The sequence below is a fragment of the Lates calcarifer genome, linkage group LG2, assembly GCF_001640805.2.
Source record: "Lates calcarifer isolate ASB-BC8 linkage group LG2, TLL_Latcal_v3, whole genome shotgun sequence".
Classification (NCBI taxonomy): domain Eukaryota; kingdom Metazoa; phylum Chordata; class Actinopteri; family Centropomidae; genus Lates; species Lates calcarifer.
The window spans coordinates 11,382,110-11,406,314 of NC_066834.1; the positions used below are offsets into that span (position 1 = coordinate 11,382,110).

Consider the following 24,205-nt stretch of genomic DNA (forward strand, 5'->3'; position numbering starts at 1 on the left):
AGTATTTATTTTTAACATGAATAAATTCATAATGTGGAAAATTCACAAAGATGGTAAATTATTCGTCACTGCTGATATATATTTTCTCATACTCTTCAGAAAAGGCATCTGAAGCAAAAAATAAAAACTTAAAGAATCACATACTGGAGTGATGACATCTCCAGAATCTCTCTGGGATAATAAGATCCTACCTGGCTATAAGACAAAGCCATTAAAGTTTCATACGGTCTAAAGTCATTTACACCGGCTAGAAAGTCTACTCCTGTGACAACTGTCATTTTTCCATTTTATACAGGCAGATTGGAGGGCAGCTTTTGAAGCCCTGGCCACTCTGAGAAATGTCTGCCATCTCTGCTGTGATGAGAAGTGACTGGAGGATTCTTAGATTTATTAGCACTCTGTGAGCTGGTGTCATCAGAGATTACGCCCCCTATCCTTCACCGTTCCACTGGCACGTCACCGACCGAATTTCAATTTCCCTGGTGAGAGGATGGGAAGTCTCTGGCTGGCGACCCCTGCTCATGACCCTGGGGTTTCACGATAGATGGGGGAGGTGGAGGGGGGACAGATATGGGATGCTCATGAATTAAGGATGACTTCAGCGGTGCGTTCAACTTTGGCCGTCCCGCCTGTATCGCCACAGAGAATCTCCCTGATAAATGGGCATCAAGGGGAAGGAAGACTGCTCTTCCTGGTTTGGTATTCAGAGGAGCTCATGGTCGAGTTTAGCCCTGTTTAAGCCATGTTTAAAACATGCATCACTGCTGCGGCTGGCACCTTGGATCCTGCTCGTTCACTGGGACCAATCTGAGGTTAAATTGAGCTTCTACATTTTGAGTATATACGCATATGTGTTTGAAGAGTTGTATTGCTGGATGGAAAATAAGCTTCCAAGATATTTTCACACTACTGTACACTGTGGCATTGGCCTCAGAACAGGCCAAAAAGTAGATGCACATATAAATATATTTTAAGATCCAGGAAAAAAGGGTATTTGCCAATAATAGTGCAAATAAACTAACCAAACTTAACCAAAGTGCCTGCTCATCAATGTCTACATTGAGGATCCTCAATGTAGTAAATGCATATGAAAAGGGCTCGAAGTCAAAAGGGCTTTGAGCTTTGGTTAAGCATACTAAACTGCCACATATTTGTAGAGAGAAAGAGACACCTAATGAAACTGGATTTGAAGACTGAGTTGTTCAAAGCTGACAATGACACAGTATAAAGTATACTTGAACTCTATTCAGAAGCCATTTCAAGTGAGGACCCTTGACTTTTGAAGAGTAGTATTACTGACTCACCATTACGTAAAACTTGATTCAGACACCTTTTATGCAAACCCCTTCTTTCAAAGCAGTCATATCCACTTATCTACCTGTGCTGTTTTCAGTGCCTACTTAATGATCAAAAAATGTCATAAAAAGCCATAAGGTGATAAACAGTGTGGAGGTGGTTTGAGTTTGACCTGAGCTGTCCACCCCAGTCACGCCAGAAATGCATTTAAACAAGTGATTCTGACTGAACTGATTTTGTTTTCCTTTTCCTAAATTGAATTCTACAGAGTGAGTATATATTAACTTCTTTTGTATTAATTCGTGGAAATCATGCAGGGGCATTTTGGTAAAAGAGACGGATTGCTGAAATTTAAACTTGCATGTACTGATTCACATTCTCAGCTATCAATATAAATTAACACGTTTGAGCTGGAACTGAAGTTGCATCATTTTTTTAAATGACGCTTTAAGAGTAGGCTTTGACCTGATTGGCACTCTTGCATTCCCACAAACTAATACATTATGTATAAGTGTGAACATCTGTAAATGTACTGACCATCCATTCTGAGATGATGATGTCCACCTTCTCCACAGGAAGATTGATGTCTTCTATGCGGCCTTTGATCAGAGTGATCTTGTCCTCTAACTGGTTGGACCTGTTGGAAAAGGGCAAGTCAGAGGATTTAAAAACATATCAAACCAATCACAATTAGATTCTGTTATATAATTAACTGACTTTGAAGACTTGGTGGCACAGGAACAATGTGTAAACACAACACTGACATATTATCATCTTATAAGGTTGATATAGCCTATACCCATACAGCACACACAGAGCAACATTATCACGTTTGGAGTCATGCTTCAAGTCACCAGCTGATTTTAAGTCCAATACTTACTCTAATTTTAGCTCAGGTCTGGGTGCTACCGACTCTTAAGGAAAATATATGATTGTTTAGCTGCTAAACACTCCACAGTGTTTACTGACTGGCTGTCAGCTTTATCAGTCTGCCATTTGGTGTTGCAATACACTGGGTTTATCAGAGCTTTTTCACTGACAACAGCTTCCCAGTTGCTTACTGATTCAAATGGGGTTGGCAGGAGCAATGGCAGTGAACCAAAACAATAAAGAAGCAGTAAAAACAGAAACATTAGGCTGAAAATACTCCATACAGGTGAGAGGAACTTTAGAGTTGTATGATAATTCTCTGTGGGTTCATCACAACAAGCAACCATATTCACATTACACACAGCCCCTTTTAATACAAAAAATAGTGAGAAGCGCAGCTTTAAGTCTCACGGAGTTCATTGTCAAGTCACTCAAGACAGGATGACAGGTCAACTGACAAGAACATGAGAGTCACATCAACTACAAACAACTTTACATAATGGGTGGTGTACAGTATATATGTAGATATGTATCCGAACTGTGCAACAATCAATTTCTCTCTGTTTGTTGAGCAATTTCCGAACTTGTCAAGATTTGTAAATCAGCATACTGTATGCTCTGTATATTTCCAGTCTTTGCTGGGCCGTGTAGGGAGTGTGAAAGGATGGAAACTGTAACTGTATGGCCTGCAGGTAGGAACTGTAAGATCAGTGCTGCTGGTTTAAATGATCCTTCCTTTCACACCGGCCAGTCTGAGTATCAATCTCTGTGAATATTCCATTATCATGACAGCTAATGTTACTGGGGACAGAACAATTACTCACAGTGGCCCAGAGTGCATTTCTGTAGCAGCGATCCTTATCTTGAACTGTCTCTCCCCTCTCTCTGCTGCACTGCTACTGCTGCTATCACCTCCTCCCAGAATCCAACCCCCCCACCCACCCACACCCCTCACTCACAACCCTCCACCTCCTCCACCTTTCACAAGAGGGAAACACTGTAATCTCATTATTGGGGTAATTTAGAGGACAATGTCAGGACTCTGGGGAGAGAGTCAGTATCTGTGTGGCTTTGTATGGATGGGTGTGTGTGTATGTGTGTGTGAAAGAGAGAGAGAGAGAGAGAGAACGATGTGGGAGGAGAGAGGTTATACATTTCATCATAGGAAACAAGTCTTTGCAAAACATTGGTTCAATTTAGGTTTTTTGTCATACACATTAGGCATTATTTGGATATTTGTCTTCTTACAAAGGTTAATGAAGCTAAACTTAATACAAAGTTTCCAGTATCACTAAGATTTTAACAACAATTTTCCAAATACAAGGTTCATTTGGGCCTAACTTCTACTGCAGGTATGATCACTTGATCATTATTGGACCAAAATAGTCACTTGACACATGCAGTTGGAAGACAATAAAATAGGTGTTTTGTGTACAACTTACAAATACACATCTTTCCCTAACATCAAAAAGAATAATAATTTTGTGATTTACATGCCAGAATTAATAAATAAATAAACACATAAATGTTTCTCTCAGGACTTGGTTTATTTTTGTACACTCTCTTTGGTTAAGAGAAAAAGAACTGTTGCTGTTAATGTAATGATAAAAAGTTCAACACAAAGATTTAAAACATACTTTTAGCAGACAGTCCTAGATTACATGTATTTATATTGTGTGTGACTGGCTAGAAGACATTAATCAGCATTCGCTGACAAAGTCCAGTATTGGTTGATGAACATCCTCAAACTGATAATTTGTCTATCATTAGTTCATATCACGACTAAAGTTGAATTTCAGTCATCTACATAAAATATTGTCTAGTTTTTTTCCACTTTGTTGTCACAATTCATAGCATTCTATTGGATAATCCATCAATCCCAGTCATTTAAAAAAAGTATTTAGACATTATCCATTAAGGAAGTGACTGTGAAGGAAGGAAGTCACATCCAGCTTTTCATTTAAACTTCGGCGACAGAGTGGAGACAGGAGATGGATGCTCCTGCCTAACCAACAGGAGCCACTTTAATTACAATCCTGATATTAACATCAAGACGAAGTGACGGACACACACAGGCAAGCTGCGTGCCCACACACACACACAAAAATAAGAACTTAAAGTCACGACCGAAGACAACAGTAGATTTAAAAGGGACCCAAGAGTGGAGTTTCTCTGTGCATGTCTGTCTTTGAGTATGTACACGTGTGTGTGAGTGTGTAGGAGGAAAGTGGGGGTTACAACATCTTTCTTTAGCTGAATCTTCACCGTTGGCGAACCTGCGACGCAGCCTGCATGCCAACACACACACTCCAACAGCGAGCCACTGGGCTGTAAAATTAAAACGTCCTTTTCCTTCAGCAAACCCTGTTGGTTTGCTTATACGACACTCTCTTACATAACAGTAATAATAGCAGTCATAATGGCCCCTAACTCAAAAATGCATTTTAGAGGCAGGGGAGCGATGGAGGAAGTGGCTGCAGGTAAACGTAGGGACAGTGGAGACTCTGGTGGAGGTAAATGGACGCCACTGTGGAGAACCAGATGCTGGAAAACTGGAAACACACAGCACCTGAAATTGGACTGAGGACTGTATTAAAATGTACCAACAGGGGGTCATCTATTTGTTTACGAGTGAATGACCGAGTGAGTGAAAGTGAGTGTGTGTATGTGTGTGTGAAATGCAGGCCTTGGACTGTAGCTACTGCAGGGGAGAAGAGGCGAGGGGTGAATGAGTCAGACTGCAGGTGTAAATTATGTGCATTACGGCCATGCGACTGACAGCAGCTCTATTGAAGTCAACCAGCTGCAGCAAATATAAGGTGGCTCGAGGTCATGGGGACCTCTACTCCCACAATCCTCTGCTGCACACAGAAGACCTGTCCACCCCCACTATGACAATCGCAACAAGGGTCACATGACTGACAGGTGTAGCCAGACTAGCACTAATGCTAAAAAATAAATCTGCAAACATTTTAACTGCCAACTGTCATAAAACGGTAATTTTTCATAACACCACAAACGAAACTGTATTAAACTCTAATGTATTTCAGTGCAGGCAAACAGACATGTTTACAGTATATACTGTATGTATCTAAGAAACTGACTGTAGCGTGCGTCTCACCTGACTATGTCCATGGCTTGATAGATGATTTCCGATTGGTCGACAGCTATAACCTTCTTGGCCCCAGCTCTGGCAGCAAACATGGACAGTATGCCAGTCCCACAGCCCACGTCGAGCACCACCTGCAGCATGGGAGGGGAGATGGGAGGGTGGGAGAGGTAGGAAATTATCACAGGGCTTGCAAATATGGAAAGTTCAGAACCAATTCCATCCAAAATGACACACAACCTGAAGTTTATACTTCTAGGATGAGCCGCAACTCTTGGTCTGTAGAAAATAAATACATACACAGTATACTGTATATGCTTTTATAAATTTATGAAGAACATGACATGGCATCCATCCATCCAGGTGGGCCTTCATCAGATCTGAAGAGCTAAACTGTGCTTTATTGAACTTCCTTATTACATCTTCAAATTCTAGTGTTTTAACAGTGGACTGTTTTCATGCACTGTTTGGAAAGTTGTTGTATAAAGTAGGACTCTAATGACAGATAAATGGCATAACATTCAGATGTTACTGCTGTAAAATCAAAAAAAAGAAGAAAAGTAATAAAAATTGAAGAAGAAAAAACTGTCTCAGAGGTGTGGCATGTTGGAGATTTTTCTGAAGGATTGTACTTCAATTACCAAGTGACCTCAGCACCTTTACCAATTAAACTGCAACTAAATTCTCATGTTCCCCAAGTAACTTTTTCACTTTAGCCACTGTTATTGTTGACTGAGTTTTTAATCATCTCTATTTCAGGTTCCCATAGGCTACAGTTAATTTGTTTTTCTTGCCCCCGACTGGTGTTAAATGACTATACGCCCATCTATATGTAACACTGGGTCTCCATTTAAGGCAGCGTTAACTTCTCTGTAAACATCCCGCTGCCTTTATGGTTTCACAGAGGTTCACCAACACACTGCTGACACAACACAACTCCTCACTCCCTTCTCCATCTTATGCACTCCCCCCATCTTAACAGTACTGAAACAACAATATCCTGCTTTGTTCCTCATCTACCGCTTCCTGTAGAAGGTGACACTTCCCTCTCTGCCGACTGTTTGGCTCTGACAGGGAAAATGTACGTTCCCATCAACACAACCTGCCTCGCTCTTCTACAGCCTCATCCCAGCACTAACCAGCAGCCGCCCATATAATGGATGGTCATGATACAGGCCACTGCTTCCTGCAACTAAAGGCAATGGAAAAGAGAGGGGTGTTGGGTGAGCTGGAAGGGGGGTGTTATGGGTTTGGTGGTGGATTGCGTGCTTCTGTTATCAGTGGTCTGCAGTTGACATTCGAGGTGCTAATAAAGTCACACTGTGTTTTAAATCAGACGCCATCACCGTATTAATGTCTTTCCTGCAAAATGCACACAGCTATTCCTGTTAATAGGCTTTGCTGTATATTCAACCTGCTAACTTGCACGTACACTTATGTTAATGCAGATGCAGACACACACGCACGCACGCACACACACGCACACACAATTGTTTTTTTGCATTTGTTTAACCAGCTCACCTTGTCTCTGAACACCTCAGGGTTGCGGTACATGAAGTCACGGTAACTCTCTGTGCGCACTTTATCCTGTTGAGAGAACATCCAAAAATAAAAACAATGCACAAAAGCAACTCTGGTCGAATAAAAGGAAGGGCTATAAATCTAACCTTTTTTAGATCATTTGCTTTCCACCAGTTGTACAGCTGCTTGTTTTTTTATACACAGGTTCAGATAACTGCAGATCATAACAGACGGTGTGGGATTTTTGGAAATTTAAGAGCAAATTTATCAGATAAATTCAACTGGAAGGTATTTTCCTGGTGGAGGTCAGGTCAGGACTTGCTAATTAACCTGCCAATCAAACCTGCCCACAAACCCCAGCACCTCCTCTCTTGGGGGAAAGCTACTGAATCAGTAACATGCATTCGTGCAGAGATACAGTGAACGAGAGGAAGTGCTATTCAATACACAGCTTCAACCAATTTTGTTTTTTGTTTTTTTTTTAAATAACGTAATTCAATAAGAAAAATATTAGCAATGTCACTCAGAATGAATAAGCTACAATATTTGTATTAATCAACTATACAGTGACATTAGTTAGACTTAAAGCACCTTTATGCTATATCACAATTTATAATAACCAAAGTCCATGCTGATATGTCCATAATCATTAAAAAAAACATCAAAATCAATACATCGTTAAGCTATAGTTGCCTGAATTTTTCTATTGCAGAAAAATGTCAAACAACATTTAGACTGTGGGTTTAATGAGTTTAGCTTCTGAACGTGACAGTGTTATGATGTGATACAAACCACAGATGAGGACCTTCTGACTTGTCTACAGACAGTTCTCACTTGTATTTTCTCTCTGAAGACTATTTAAACAATAGGTGACGTTTTTAATACTAACATGTCCACATATACTGTACATTTAAGTTATTGGTTGCTACGATTGCTTTCTCTGTCCATTCACTCTTTGTGATTCACCAGACAGTGACTCCTTGTGACAATAAATCAAAGTGTAAAATTTATTCTAAATACTAGATATCCATTTGATTTGACTGACTCAGACTTGCAGGTGTGTACTGTTTCCAGACAGATTTGAAAAAATATATATATATTAGAACCTGTCCAGTTGTGTAAAACAAAGGTTTCTATCAAATCCCAATTTCAGTATAAAAAAATTTGGATCACGATGTGACACTTCACACACATGAAATTCATGTGGGTTATTTTCATGAAACAAAGTGAGGCACTTTTATTTTGAGGAGATTATCACCTCCTTCATGTCACACTGATTAGTTGGTATCTATTTTTAATTAATTTATTAATCTAATTAGTCTGATATTGTCAGTGGAAAATTAAAAGTTGATTAATTTTAAATGGAAGTGACATACATTTACCTCAGAGAACATGATACCCTGTTTCATACACTTTCTCATTCACAATCACACAGAGTGCGTCATAGGTGATGCACCTCGTGCCAACTTTAGTTGACCACATTCTACTGCAAAGCCCCCCTGTCACGTGTTCTCGGCACCTCCTGAGGTTATGATGGAGTTTACAGCCTGACGCACACACACGACGCAAAACTTAACAGTGCTTAGCACCAATCAGGACAGCCAACAGGAATATGTCTAAGCACTGCGGTAAGTAGAACAGGATGGGAGGAGACAGACCCACCCCCCGCACATACACACACATACACACATGCACAACCCTCTCAGCTTGCTGACACTTTCAGGTTTCAGCGCTTAAGGAGTGTAAAAATTAATTTCCACATGTCGAGTACTTGCCGTGCAGTGGCAATGCCGGTGTCTCACATGAGAGCTCAGCACTTTTTGCTGATGTTTCACTTTTGAGAAAATGTCTTGTCCTCAGTATCAATGTCTGCATAAAGATGATCACTTTCATTAATGTGCTACATCGAAATCTTTCAGCCAAGACGTACGCTGATGGGCCCACTTTTGCTCTGCAGAAGCTGCTGCATCCGGGGAGAAGTGACTCACAAAACTGTGAGAAGACCTGCAGGCCTGGTCAGTGTGTGTGTTACATGTATGTGTGTGTGTGTATATGTGTGTTTGCAGAACTCAGACCTTCAGCATCTCCTCGTGGATGCCATAATGGCCATAAGAGCTGAAGTAGGCCTCGTCCTCATCTTCTCGGAGCTCAGCCACAGCACCCAGGTTACCAGATCTGCTGGTTTCTGTATTCAGTACCAAACCCTGAGCCAGCAGCCTGAAAGAACAGGGGATAGATTTGTGTTTAACTTCTCATATTAGGACATGGGACAAAAGCAGTGACCAGAAAGTAGAAAGCACACACAACCTTCATGCAGGACGTAGCAGTAAATGGAGGAGATGGGAGGCATTCATCTTTCTAACTGTCTTCCAAACCTCCAACCCCCCAAGCCTCACTCTTTCTGTAATTTTCCCTCATTGCCCCCCTTCCTACCTCCCCTCCTCACTTTCACCTCCATGCTGCAGTGGAATTTTCCCTTCCCTTTTTTATCTTTCCCCTTCCTCCAAACTTCTTCCACAAGGTAGTCTGGTTGCTGTGTCTGCAATACTGGGTTCACTGTGGCCCCCTGCTGGCCCCAGGAAGGTAGTGCAGAAGAAAAGCAACATGGCTAAGAATGTTGCAAGCTCTCAAGAATAGAAAATGAAAAAAAGCTACCCAACACTGACAAGAAATAAACATAAAGGACAACCTTATGACACACAATGGCTTTACAAAATTAATGAAAATGCAGAGGCATCACTGACTTGAGTTTGTGTAGGTCATCCATAGCTCTGGACAGCGCCTCCTCTGACCGACGGGCTCTCTCCTCAGCAGCCTGTGCCCTCTGCAGCAGTGCATTGTGGGGTCCAGCCCCAGGCAATGGGCAACCTGACCCACTTGACCCCTCATTGCCACAGAGCTCCTCAGGGTCTGCCAGAGACACATACAAAAATTAAACATACAAACGCACACACTTGTGCACACACACAATTTTCATCTCATGTCTCTGATCCTCGAATTATTAGTTTTCTGGGTTGTGTTTGAGGGTATATATTTTTTGCATTTAACTAGTGCATGTTTTCTGTTGTATTTTAAATGGCTGCTGCACAGAAAGTTTTCCTTGAGGGGGACAATGAAGTCAAGTGTAGTGAACTGAAATGAAGTGGATCAGCCTTCATTTATCCAGAGCACATGTAAAAACATCTGCCTAATGTCAGATTTTCAAACCTTCTAAAGACCTCTTATATAAAAAAAACTAAATTAACTGCACAATAAAATTTTCAAAGTACTTACCCACAAGTTGGGTTTTAGTGTGGGTTTTAGTGTAATCAATAACAGTAATAGTAATTGACCTTGTAACTGATCATAACTCTATCCAAAACGAGTGTGTTGCTTTTGTTTGGTGTCCTGTTAAGATATGACAAAACATGAACTGATGTTACAGCCACAATTTTTTAGCTGCTCCAAATGGAGCACAAGCTTGAATATCAATTATAAACATCATCGGAGAACAAGGGTTTAACTCTACAGCTGCCATTTTGCACAGTCATTCAACCCAGAGACCAAATTTATACAGCCAGAACTATGCAGTCAAACAATAGGCTGGTGGCTTTTTGAGTGAAAAAAAAAGTGCAACACCATGTATACCCCCTCTAGAGACCCTGATGAAAAGCTTTTCTCCCTGCCCCAGAGTGTGGCTATTTGAAACAAATATAAGCACTTTTGCCTTAAGATGTGTTCAATGACACTTTGTGCAGACCGTTTTTTGAAGCATACTGAACCCTTGGGCCTCTTTCATTTGGGTCAGAGCTGAGACCTGCGACAAACTGCAGAGAAGAACTGGCAAGAACCAGCCTGTAAATGTGAGTGCGTGACTCTGTGCTTATGAGCTAATTCCTTGAGGTGTTTAAAACATATAAAAAGTAACTGCACCTGTCTGCAGCAAGGGGTCATCCTGTAGGACCGGCCGCAGGAAGTCTTCGCTCTCCCAGGGTAAGGGAGCATCTGGCAGCCCCGTCAGACAGGATGCATCACACTTCTATAAACAGTTTTAGATAGGAAGAAATTATTGGTTGCACTGACTACTAACTTGACTATCCTTGTGCAAGCTTTTTAAAACCTTAAACTATCACATTTTAATGTGATGGGTGGAAAACAGAGTTCTTGACTCAAGCATTACATGAGACCAGGCGCTAAACAGAAAGATGGATGCACTTACTGTTGATCGTATGAAATTGATCATCTTTATGTATCCGTAGTCATCTAAAGCTAAGGGGGACAAAAAGGGAGAGCCATTTCTACAAAACCAAATAACCTTCAGATTCATGAGTGAAGCACACAACATCACTGTCTACTTACTGTGTTTTCTTATCACATCTACAAGGTTGACCTGATGCTCAGCTGTGCAGTGTTGCAAGGTGGCAGGTACAGAGCTCAGCAACCTAAAAAACAAAAACACAGAAGAATCAGTTTAATTACAAAGTCTAAAACATTATACTTATTTGTGTAACTATACATGTTCAGTATCCTGGATCACAAAAGCCAACGTATAGAATCAAACCCTGTGTTTGGTGAATAATTCCAACCCTATAAAACACTTGTGGTGGTTCTCAGTTAGGGTACTGCTAAGGCTTTTGGACCAGCCTCCACAGACTCCTGACTTTAACATCAATGAAAAATCAGTGGGTCTTAAACATGCTGCATGTGCAAGACAGCCTAAAAAGATGGGATAACTTGAAGTGATCTGCAGAAACTTCTAATAAAGCATTTGCAGGCTGTGATATCTGCCAAAAGGGAAGTTAATGAGAAGTGACTTAGTAGAGTGCTTAAACTTCTAAGTTCATGAATACAAAGTAACGGTGCATTAAGTTTTGGTGTCTGTTAGCTGGAGAGTTTGCATAAATACAAACTGCTTTTCAAAAATCAACAGAATGTCATTTGCCAAGGGGTGGCCAAGGTTTTGGATATGACTGTATGTTTTAAAACGTTTCCTCCGTCTGTGCAACACCATCTCACCTGTCACAGAACAAACAGGTGACTGGCTGATTGTCCTCCTCCATCCACTGCCACTGCTCCTCATCTTCATCAGCGTCGTCATCACCGTCTGAGAGCTCGGGCATGTCCTCAACAGCTGCATCACCGTCTGTCAAAGTAAAAACCTCATTATTATAGTTGCATGTAAGAGCCACGAAGCTAAACAATTACTTCGTCCCTTAAGCTAACTACTTTCCTCATATGAATTACAGCCGGGCAACAGGCTGCTAACGCATCGTGTAACGCTACAAAACAAAAGTTGAATGGACTTTACACGCAAAACAAATCATCGCAAAACAGAAATAAGCGCTTGTATGTTTAACAGCTACAGTTTTGGGGTTTAAATTTGCTATATACAACACTCACGTGGGTCTGTGTACTCTGCCATGTTGTCGCCTCGGTTGCAGTGGATTTCCTGGTGACGTTCGGTGACGTAAAGAAAGGCGGGACAGAGTCAGAGCAGGCAGTTCCGCATGTACACCACAAGATGTCGCCAAAGTATATATATATTTTTAAATTTCCTTTTATTTATTTATTTGTATTTGTGTCTTATTAAACAAACAAACAAACAAACAAAAAAAAAAACATAGTGTTACAGCTTTTTTCCTGTGGTTTCACGATGGGAATAAAGATTTGGTGAATCTGCAGCTGTTTTCAACAGTTACAGACGCCTATTGTCTGGATAGAGATAGCATAGTGACATTTTTTATTTTTTTAAATTAATCAATTAACTAATTATTTTTTGGTTTCATAAATAAAATAAAACTGCCAGAAATCCGAACGTGATTTTATTTAACTGTGTAAAAGCTTTTACTAGAATGTCTAAATTTCATGACAAAAAGTGGTCGGAAAAAAAAAGGAAAAAAAAAAAAAAGAAAAAAAAAAAGAGGCGGTCACCTTACCTTCCCCCTCACCTGCCGAATTGAAATCGGAAGCGAACATTACCCTTGGTCCAAAACCAGGGCCGACACGTGGCAGATAATATTAGCACGTTTCACCTCAACCACCAGACATTTCCTCCGGGAGTTGGCGGAAATAAACCCGAGGTAAAGGGAGAGTGCGGGAACACAGTTACATTGACACCCGAGACATAACTCTAGGTGAATTCTCAGTGTCTACTGGGGCTACACAGGTAGCTAATTGTTTGCTAACACGTTAGCCAATGTAATGTTATCAAGTACCGCGATAGTACATTACCGAAAAGTTTTGGAATACCCCCACTTTTCCAGTGTAAATTGCATAGACTACATTTTCGGGGAATTAAGAAATTGATTAACTTACAGTTTTATCCACACTAGTGGAAGTAAAATGAGCCTTGTCACGGCTTTTGTTAATTACTTGAAGTAGTGCTGGATATTGCTCATGAGGAAAAGGCCAGTAACAAAGGAAGATAGAGTGGTCAGGGTTTCATCCTATACAGGAAGATGTAGACATATAAGAAGAAAAGACCTGGAGTTGTGGCTTTACATGATTGAAGACCAGCACAGTGTTCAGACTTAAATCCCATGAAGCTGGTGAGGGTGAAAGCAAAGCAGTACACTAGTGCAACTTTTCAAACAATGTTTCATTTCTGTTGTAGAAAGACGATGTTTCTGGGTGCTGAATGAGTTTTTTTTTTTTTAAACAGCTAGAATTTAGATAGAATTTAGATCAACAAACTAAATATGTAATGTATTTGTTCTATGCCTTTATTTCATAGCACACTGTGACATTCACCATGTATATTTCAGTAACAACTAGAAAGTGGAGGTGTTCTAAATAAGGGCCAGTAGTATGTGTGTACATGTCTCAAATGTCAAAATGTAAAAGGCACATAACTGTTTTATCAGGTGCTATGGTGGCAGCTTTACCACAACATTAAGATATGGAAAAATCCCATTAATGTGTATTCACACTGACTGTTTTGCATATTTTCCAGTTCAGATAAGTTCATTACAATAAGTGACATTCTAAAATATGCTCTGCACTAGATCAGACTTTCTTAACCTCCAAACTGATAAAGCTCTACCTGGTGGTGGAGGATGCCAGCTGCTGGGTTGCCCTTCTCTGAAGTTATAATTGCTTTCACTTGATGTTGTAATATTGATACCAAATCCCAGTTTTGTGAAATCGTGGCTGTAACTGCCTTGATTCTGATATACAGATGGCCTGGGGCTGTGTTTTGTCAAAACCAGGCTTGAGGTACCAGACATGGGTATATCCCCTTGCTTCAGACATCACATCACATCACTATCCTAGATCCTGGGACTCCACAGTAGATAAGACATCTTTTTGTGAACTTTTACCGCTGAATTTCTTCCAGGAGAATGCCCTTCTTTGTCTGTCTTGTTGTTGACGGGTTTTAAAACTAAAGAGTTTATTCTGTTGTGACTGAAGCTGTTTGGGAAAATATAAGTAGGGTGATACCCACTCACCTCAGGCCTTATCGAGAAGTGCAACATCTGTGGGTGTAGAGGAACAATGGTAGGCCTAGAGGGTTTTACGTGAATCTTTCGGGTCTGAGATTGAGACTTCAGACTAGACTTGATGGCCTGAATATTTGGACTTGCTGCACTGCTGTGTGAATAAATGAGGCCCTTTCGGTTGAAGTTCTTTTTGACTTACTTCTGGCACAATAGATATGGGTTGGAAGCTGAACTGAGCCAGTGGAGAATACAGTATCAGAGCTTACTTGATTAATCCTCTTGCCATCAGGAAAAATGACTGCTTTCTTTCCAGAGGTGTTGTACACCACAGTACTTCATCCTTGTGTAACTGGTCCTGAGTTAGAGTTGATTTTTTGCTTTTTGCAACATTGCTATTTTGTGTTTCAGGATAAGGATAGTGGCTTTGAATTTGTGCTGATTTTGAGTCAGTGGTGTGATCCTCTTGAGCAGGGTAAATTTTGCTACTTTGCCCTCTGCCCACACTTGTTGTCTTGCAACCAGTTTTGGGGATTATGAAAATGGGGGGTTCACTCCATCTTTCATAGTCTCTGATGTCATTGTGGAGAAACATCAGGGAATGTCCTGGCTGGGTACATAGGACATAACCTATTGAAAGAAAGCATATTCACAGATACTGTACAGATTTTCTTTATAACAGACAACTCATCTTCAGTAATGTTAAAACTTTATTCAGTACCAATTTACATCATAAGCCAGTAGCCAAAAACAAAGCACAAACAGCCTGCAGAGTAAAAAGCAAAATAGATTAAGATCATAAGTTTCCAAAGTAAGTAAGCATTCAAGTAACGGGAGCATTGATCAGGACAGTCTATCTCAAACAATCTGTAGGGCTCATTGTTTAACTTTTCTTAGCAGCACCATGCCCAATAGTAAATCAGGCTACAACTAACCTGTTAAAACAGGTATCATCACCCAGACCCCCATTTAGAAACTCTAAGCAGTGAGTGGCAGGTCAACTCAGCTGTTCCACATTTTGGACTGATTGTTGGATGGCCATGATGGCAGAACCCAAATCAGTGGGAGGAAGCAGATGCTGAAGGTTTCCCAAACATAATGTCACACAGAGGTAAATTATCCTGCTCAACTTTATGGATACTTTTGTTGTTTCTGTACAATTGTACACTGGCTATGTAGGGGAGGCATGTTCCAGATGTGATGCAAAAATGTGCTTTTTTTTTTTTTTTTGTTGGATCAAAAGAAAAAAGAACACTTTTAAAATGTGGGACTATCCCCTAGCTGAATTGTGTATTTGTGTATACTTTTGTAAGGGAATTAATGATAATCTGAGTTCTATTAGAACACTTAATTGTAGTTGGAAAAGTACAGGTGTTACCATTTACTAATTATATCATTTACACTTGTTCTTTTCATACTATGAAATGTCAAAATATCCTGTTAAATTATTGCCTAGTGTCATGTAAGCCTTCACAGCACAATGTGTGTAACCACATTTAGTCACAAGGGGGGGCTACTAGATCAAGGAGAGAATAGGCAAGTTTATTTGAGTAGTTTATTTGAATCCCTCAAACACAAAGGGAATGCAAAGTGTTTTCTGTAGAACATACAGTGTCATTTAGAATTCAGCAGGAACACAAGTTGGTAGCGTAACATTACTTTGTAATGATTCTGGTCTGTCTGCATTTATTAAGCATCAGCATCAGTGACTTAAGTGTTTACATTGTATTCTGGATATTTGACTTTGCTATCAAATGTATAGTTTGGTTCCAAGTTGATTTTATGTTTTGAAAATAAATAAATACAAAATAAGGAAATAAGGAATCATTGTCCAAAGTCACATGCAAACTTGCTATATACCAGTTAAGAACTTAAATTTGTAACTTAAAGTGTACTGAGACCACCATTTAGCATCAGAAACATGTAGACAAAATTCAGTATCAACAAGGTTTATTCAAAGTTGTTGCTGGTATCATTCAAACTCATATTGTCAAAGGATGGCATCTGCATGTTAAAGATACTGTCTAACCAAAAATGAACAAATGTATTACCTATAATATAACAAAGCACAGATATTGTTTCATATTCGTGCAATATATAATCATACAGGTATAGTATAGCATAGATACAGACTTTAAATATTGATGTAGCTTTTATGGAAACCATGTCCTGATATTTTAATCTAGTGTAGAATAAACATGAGGATTTATGTTAAGGCAGTGGTGCAATCTCTTGTCTCAGAGCACAAATGGTGAACATCAAAAAGCCTGGCAACAGTTCCCTGATGAAAATATACAATGTTATTAGAGACAAAAAAGAAAAGGAAAAAAAGAAACCCGTACACAATTTCAAAATGAAATATTTTGATAGCTTCACATGTTTCCCCCATAAAGAATTTAATAGACATATAACAGTCAGCTACTTCCACAGAAGCACCCTTTGGTTTTCTGACAGTTGCAAAATTAATAGATAAATTAAATTACTGTGAAAACCCTGATGAAATGATGAGTGATTGCAGTAGGTAGTCTTCTCTGTATATCTGCTGCCTCTGGGAAAAGAGAAAATGCCAAAACATGAATTGCTATTGTGAGATGAAAGCTTAAAGTGTTGGTTGTGGCATTGATTTTTTTTAAACTCCTTTAATTGGAGCACCAGTATTTACCAACCAGCACTGTTAAAAAAAAAAAAAAAAAAAAAAAAAAGCTTTGTCATGGAAACAAAATACATTTACTTACTGTTTATTAATGATATTTATTTTTTTGTTTGTGTGTAATCTTAGAGAACAATCTGCCATCTGTTTTTTTTAAGTTTATATGGCTAAGGCATTAATGCTTTGATGGAGACAAAAAAATATTCCTTTGCAGTAAAAAAAAGTGTAACATGCTGGTGTACAGAGGTGAAATGTAGACAGCAACCACCCATTTGTATAATGCATTGCCTTGCTAGTGTCCTATGTGTAATGTAAACAACATCCACATAGTTATCAGATTTGTTGTCAAGGAGGTCCAACATGGGTCAGTCTTATGTCAATGTCATGTCAGCGTTTCCCATGAAAACATTGCTCGAACACAATTTATCAGTATAAATGGGTAATACTGTTCCTCACCTCAGTGCATTCCCTGCTCTCTCTTATTTCCCTGCACTCTTTCCCAGAGCGGCGATGGCTTTGTTCTCCAGGATCTCAGTTTTCTGATCCGGCTGAAGTAGAGTGTTTGTCACCATTGCCTTTGCCACCAATTCGATCGGGATGGACATGGACGACTGACACACCGAGGAGAAGGCAGCAAAGAATTTCCTGGTCATCCACTCAGCAGGCCGACTCTCCTGCCTGTCCACCAGCAAAACCCTGTTGGAGAAAAACACAAAGGTATTGATGATTTTGAGATTATATCGAGTTGGTTAGTTGTAAACAACCAGTCCACAGATCAGACTTGAAAACCTTTTTTTTCCTCCACTGGGGTGATTAAAAACATTGATATGCAATGTATCACTCTAGAATGAGGATCTTGGGCAGAATGGTACAATTAACACTTTGTATCATGTAAAAGGGTGCGATCACATGTTTTTTATGGTCAGTCCCACATTGAAAAAAGTCTGCTTTGTTACCATTTTGAATGAGGTACATTAAAATTTCATACCAGATTATTAGGGTCAATCCATGATTTTAAACAAAGGTCACATGGTGTCACGAGTGCTGTGTTTATTGGATGATGGTTTGGTAACCTGTCAAAATGCCAAATCCCCACAGCAGGGGGTCAAAACAAACCTCATCACAGTTGCTAAGGTGTTGGAAAAACTTTTTGCTCTTCCCTCTGTATGAACTGAGAAGAATGAGCAATAGCCCAGATTTTATTTTGTTAAACTCCACTGTGCATTATGCACAACCAGCACAGAAACTACTGGGAGACATTATATTCACCTGCCTAACAAAACATATTACAGTCAAACTGTAAGAAGAAGCCTGAGCAAATATTTGTATCAGACCAGTTGACAAGATGTCATTCTTTCTGTTTACCAATTCTTCTGTTTAACGTAAAGTCTTCTTTTTGGCTTGAGTACAATTTTGCTTACCTCATATGGCAAATAATACATTTTTTTCATAAATGTACTTAATTATGTTAATGAGATGACTCACCCTGGTCTGTAAATGGCGTATCTGTCAAAACCCAGTGCCTCAATATCAGCTTCCACTTGTCCCTGGAAGAAAAATCCATTCATGTTTATCTTTCAGTAACTGTCTTATACAGAAAAGCTTTAACTGAGGAAAAAGAGGAAGACTTAAGTATGTGGAGCGCACTCGAGAAAGGAAATGAAATACCTTGACTTTGAGGTAGAGAAAGTTGCTAGTTTTATCAGCACCTCTGGAGGACTCCAGGTGGAACTGCGTGCAGCCTCCTGCCTTGGCGAGCTCAGCTGATTTTAGAACATAGTCATGATCAACGCGGACGAATCCTTCCTGAAATAATAGAGAGAGATTTAATAGAAAATCTTATTTGGTAGGACTGTGATGACAGTTTACCTCTAGTAGTAAAGCAGCTAATTAGAACGTGTCAATTAAATCATGTTTATTTCAAAATTATTGTCATTCCATATAATAATATTGTGACAAGCTGATCAAATTGCAATATCTTGTTTTATCATTAAATCTAAATAAGTGACAAGAAGTAAACATTTGCTGGAGTCTATCACATATTTGACTTAATAGGATAAACATTAGTTCATCATATTTTCCTTGTGATTTTTGAACAGCTTGATTTAATATCAGTCTTGAAGCAACAGTGTGACTATTGTTCCAGTATTTTCTTCTCCATGCTGTTTATCCATAAGTGCAATGCCAAACACTGGAATAATGCTGTTGCTTTGAATTGATTTATGGATTGAGAGTAAAATTCATACAGCAGTTTTAACAAAACAAGTAAACTGGAGATTATAGCATGATCAATACTGAATTTTGTAGGGTAATATGTATTATAAGCTAGATAGACACTTTTGATTAAGATCCCCTAAATCAGGGTTTTAAAGGTATGACTAAGATATGTCCAGAGCAGAACATTTTACAGTTGACAGTACTTGTCAGTACTCTCATGAATTAGCTAGGCAATAGCACTGTTGCTTCTAAATTACCTCAAACATATCTGTAGAATTATGTTCTGCAATTTTATATTACTTATTGGCCAGCATATAAAGAAATTGCTTAGCCATTGCCACAGACAAAACTGCTGAGTCATTGCCATTGACAAATGAACCCATTAAACCCCAAGAGACATACAGTGCAATGGTAAAATCTTAATTAACTTGTGAAGTGCCCATACTGGATTTATTAAGTTAAACTCACAGCCCCTGCTTTTGCTCTGGTTGTTCCCAGACAGCAGTAGCCAACATCGTGGCCCTGGAAGGAAGCAGCATAATCATCAAGCTTCTCAAAGTCCACCACCTCTTGCACCTAGAGGCACAGAAAACACAGTGTCAAGCAGAATATAATTCTCAATATGATAAATCATTGATAATTGAGTCCTTTGTTTGAAAAAAAGTTGTTAACCAATAAAGAGGATCAGCCTACTAACCAGATTTTCATATGCTTTGCCTTCAAAGGTGAGCTGTCTCCTTCCAATGAGAGTGATTTTGGAGAAGATGTTGCGCTCCAGCAGATCTTGAAGCAACACTTTGCCCGTTTCACCAGAAGCACCAAGGATAAAACAGCTTTTATTCTGCTGCCTGAAGTTTTCCTCCAGAGTCTTCACGTCCTCCGCCATGCTGTGTCACAACAGATTGACTTCGCTGTTAGCACTGTGCATGAGTGCAGGTAATGCTCAACAGCAAACAACCTGTCATGTACTTTATGCAGGTAGTATGTGCAAATGTGAAACATGCTGTGCAAACATTGTTTACCATCTTAGTGGATGGCAATAATAAAGCCAAAAATATATATTTAGACGAGTACGCAGTGGATGCTGTATAGGACGAATTCATTAGAGGATATAAACAATCCAGACAGCAGTCCTTATTGTGTTTTACATGGTGAATACGTTTGCCAAAAAGAAAGGGAAATTTAAATTGACGCATTTCTCAAGGGAGTTTGGTTCTGCGTTCATTATTAAATCACACCAGGAGACTCGGGGAGGAAGGTTCCTCGGTTAAATGATTTTTGCTTGTCTACGATGTTATCAGTGGTGGTCTACGGGTCTGAGACCATTAACAATTAGCTCCCTTATATTTGCATTTACATTACAGGTAACTGTTGTTAGATAGCAGCTAAATTAACGTTTGTGCCGAGCCCAGCCTTCATGAAAGCTAGCAGAGACCCCCGCTATCCTTTACCTGATATACTTTACCGGATCGGGGTCGTCGAAATAATTCAAAACCGCTGCAATGACAACAACTACGAGAGTTAGGACCCCGGTTGCTTTTCCAAGGGTGGTGGCCAGTAGTTTCATCACAAGCAACCATAACAACAACGGTTAAATTGCAGGACCACTTCCTGGTTCCTTCGGTTAAACAGACGGTGCTGTCTTCCTGCTTCCTTGATAGGCTGAGGAAAAATCTGAAATCATCGTCACTATCGTATGTGGCTGGATAGACGGCACGGGTTCACTGTTAACACTGTTAATGATATATTTTATTTATTTGTTATAATTTGATAGTAAACCCCACGAAAAGGGAGAGACGCTTTGAAAACTCCATGTCCCGTTCCCATCTTCATTTGCCCCAAATAGATAACGCTTTATGGATGGCGCATGCGCACTTCGATTTTTGAAGTCCCTATGAATATCTACAATGTCTCATTTTCATTTTTCATCCAATCTGATACCTATACCATAGTCCCACTGCTGTTTTAAAAAAGAGTCAATCTGTACAAGAATAGCTAGTCAAACTTGTACATGTAAAAGTTTATAATATATAAGGACTTACAATAGTAAGCTTTTTAAGCAATTTTAATGAGGTGGCAGCTTCACTGAAATCACCTTACAACACACAGATCAAATTAACTCTCTAGACCATCTCCATTTCCATCCTGCCCAAGTCATTGAAGTTGTTCACAGTTAAGTTTATTTCTGCTCATTCATTTACATAGATGCAAGTCGCTAAAAATTCAAAAAAGTTTTGATTCCATTGCAGTAGTTCTTGGCACGGCAGTGGCACTAAACCATCGCGGCTCCTTGGTTTACCCCTCCAGAGGGCTTAGCTTTTCTAGTTACAGGGCAACAACTTAAGTTGTAAGTTAAAGGAATTTGAGAATCTAACAAGTCTTTCCTAACATCAAACCCTTACGTAGTAGTAGTTGTAGTTGTTGTAGTAGTAGTAGTAGTAGTAGTAGTAGTAGTAGTAGTAGGCCATCTTTTGACAATAAGGCCATCTTGTGAAGTTTCACTATTTGTACTACCCGTAATGGAGTGATCCAACCCTAATAGAACAGTGTTTGATCCAATAAAACCCAGCTTAAAATATGAATTTATTACATGGATTTCTCTTAAAGCAGATGAAGTACATTTAAACCTCAAAAGAAAACTCTTAGCCTCCAGAAACATTTAAAACTTGCCTAACTCTGCAATTTGCTTGTGTCACAAAACTCTGTGATTTCTAGCCATCCGAACAGAAGGTCATGCTCTGGAAAATGCTTGCTGAAATATATGAGCTCCTGTTATGTAAGAAATATACTTTCAAAATATGTGTGTGATGGCCTGATTTGAAGAAAATTTTATAGTTTTAATTTGCTTATATCACAAATAAAGAGGATGAAAAGATGGCTCAGAATACCATCTGATGTTAAATATGGAACATGTAATAGCTGTATAAAAACAGGGTCTGGCTATCATGTTGAAGAGGAGAAAGGCTCTTCAGATAATTGTGTTTTCTTACACTTATGAGAGCTATTTACATATGAGGCACTGTATAATAATGATGATCATTAAAAGCTTTAACTTATTTTAAAATCAGAGCTTTACTTTCCAAATGAAAAGTTGTCCTTGGATGGCAGCACTTGTTTGTAATTTGGTCAGGAAATCAAGCCTGGACTTGGAGTGCAAGCCCAAGCCCGAAATATGTCTTTGCCTTTTGTCAGACCTGCAGGGGTTTTCATTAGCCAAACCCTCCACACAAAGAAAGCAAGTCCAGTCACATGCAATGAATTCATCAACACCCCATGTTTTTAACACCCCTGCCACTTTGAACACAAGGCATCGATCCAATCTAATAGAATATGATGGAGCCAGGGATGATCCTTTAAAGATGTCAGCAGTAAGAGACAGAAAGAAAAGAGGCTGAGGTTGAGAGAAGAGGCCTTAAACTGGCACTCTGCTGAAATGAAATGTCGCCTCTTTGTTCCTTAGCCACGGGTGCTAATTGGGCCTAGCGGTGGGGAGGAAAGCTGCTGCTGGGCTCCTGTCTGTCACACCTGTTGAGTCATTGTCTCTCACATTGATCAGACAGGAAGTTGGAGCAAGAAGGCTTATGCCTCAGTGGGTGCGTGGCAGAAACGTGGTTCAATTTCCTTTTAGAGCACCGCTGCTGGAGGTGGAAATGCCAATGGTGGTCAGTGGTCAATTGCTTTTGACCATTGATTATCTTGCACTAAAGGACATATGGATCATAAAGAGTTGGTTGTCATTGGCTTGTTCACATTCTTTATACTTCAATCACAGTCCTTCCTACCATTCCCTCAAAATTGCATAATATGTTTGATGTCTCCGTCACTGCTGTTCTGCCACACTTCACCTGGAGTCCTATTCAGACAGGATTAGCTTTTCGAACAGTGGATGGGAAATAATTACTCACACAGGGCACAGAGGTGCTATATATAATATGAATTAACAATGCATTGATGTAATTCTTAGAAGTTGATGTCAATATTCAGTGTTTCCGCATTTGCAGTGCAAAAACTGATACTGTGTTTTTACTACAGGTGCGGGTGAAGAACAGGTAGAACAAAAATGATCATGCTCTTATAAGTTGGTACAGGCTATTGCCATTAGTAAGCTCATGTATTATGGCATTTGCTAGTATTAATTGACAGTAGATGCTTGCATATCTTGGTACTGGTGTCCAAAATCACATGTACAGTAGGACTTTTTCTTCACAGCATGTGTCAAATGTCTCACATGCAACTCCTGGAGTGGAGTTTGAAATGTGCTAATAATAAACTCCGGCCTGGAGGAGGAGGACTTTTTGCTGTAAAAAGTGTTCATGAAGAGTGCAGATGATTAAGCAGCTTTTATATAAACTGAAAGAGCAAGTGTTCAAATCAAACTTGTTTTCTGCAGAAACTACATTTGTTTTAAGACTATACACTTGTCAGTATTTCTTGGCAGCGGTTGAGAGCTCTGACAGTTCAAATAATTAATTAATGACATTTAACAGTGCCCTCTGGCACTTAAAGAGAATATTTCAGGAGTCTACTGATTTGATACTTTTTTTTAGCTGTTACTGAGATGGGTGCAGTCAATCAATCATTGTCAGTGTGATTTTAAGCATATTACTGAATGAAACACAAGTGTATACATGTCACACACACACACACACACACACACACACACACACACACACACACACACACACACACACACACACACAAACACAAGCTCTACACAAACACAGCTTAAGGTTTGGGACCCCAGTCCCACAGACTATGGAGTGTGATGCTAATGATGGTAATTAATGGAGCCTGACAGCACAATCTGCTGCCCATTGTCTCCCAATAAACAGCTTTACAGTCCACATGAGCCACAGAGGGGACGGGAGGTTTAAGCTGAGAGCTGAGACAGTGAGAGCAGGAGACAGGCAGGGTGTAGGGTCAGACCTCAGGGGACAGCACTGATCCTGAAGTGGGGATTAGCTCAATTAAGGAGGCACTGTCTGATCAACATGCAGGGTTTGATGGTACCTATGATGTGTGTGTGAGTGTGTGTGTGTGTTATGAGAGAAGCCTACATCATTAGAGCCGACTGTTGCCATTATTTGTTGCTGTGTCTACTGATGCAGCTGGTGTGAACAATAGTCA

At 39.7% G+C, this 24,205-nt stretch overlaps 2 protein-coding genes across 4 annotated transcripts in view; both read right to left on the reverse strand.

Moving 5' to 3' along the window:
• The window catches only part of prmt3 (protein arginine methyltransferase 3), a 50,958-nt gene extending 38,716 nt beyond the window's left edge, over positions 1–12,242 (reverse strand). For both annotated transcript variants that reach the window (XM_018683323.1, XM_018683322.1), the window contains exons 1-10: positions 12,176–12,242; positions 11,792–11,918; positions 11,135–11,217; positions 10,995–11,044; positions 10,709–10,814; positions 9,541–9,706; positions 8,872–9,013; positions 6,797–6,862; positions 5,288–5,409; positions 1,834–1,933 (exon numbers count right to left, since the gene is read on the reverse strand). In XM_018683323.1, the coding sequence (XP_018538839.1) occupies positions 1,834–1,933; positions 5,288–5,409; positions 6,797–6,862; positions 8,872–9,013; positions 9,541–9,706; positions 10,709–10,814; positions 10,995–11,044; positions 11,135–11,217; positions 11,792–11,918; positions 12,176–12,197 (984 nt within the window). In that variant the 5' untranslated portion in view covers positions 12,198–12,242. The remainder of the gene's footprint in view (positions 1–1,833; positions 1,934–5,287; positions 5,410–6,796; positions 6,863–8,871; positions 9,014–9,540; positions 9,707–10,708; positions 10,815–10,994; positions 11,045–11,134; positions 11,218–11,791; positions 11,919–12,175) is intronic.
• A 3,902-nt stretch (positions 12,243–16,144) lies between these two features.
• Positions 16,145–20,909, reverse strand: htatip2 (HIV-1 Tat interactive protein 2). Of its 2 annotated transcripts, none has more exons than XM_018683317.2 (7): positions 20,544–20,909; positions 19,776–19,965; positions 19,547–19,654; positions 18,530–18,667; positions 18,347–18,408; positions 17,318–17,557; positions 16,145–16,759 (listed from the first exon to the last, which is right to left on the reverse strand). In XM_018683317.2, the coding sequence occupies exons 2-6, from the start codon at positions 19,962–19,964 to the stop codon at positions 17,341–17,343; spliced, it is 714 nt and encodes a 237-aa protein (XP_018538833.1). In that variant the 5' UTR covers position 19,965; positions 20,544–20,909; the 3' UTR covers positions 16,145–16,759; positions 17,318–17,340. The 2 variants fall into 2 exon arrangements, with proteins under 2 accessions (XP_018538833.1, XP_018538831.1); XM_018683315.2 differs by having other exon boundaries at positions 20,530–20,908.
• Positions 20,910–24,205: the final 3,296 nt, after the last annotated feature.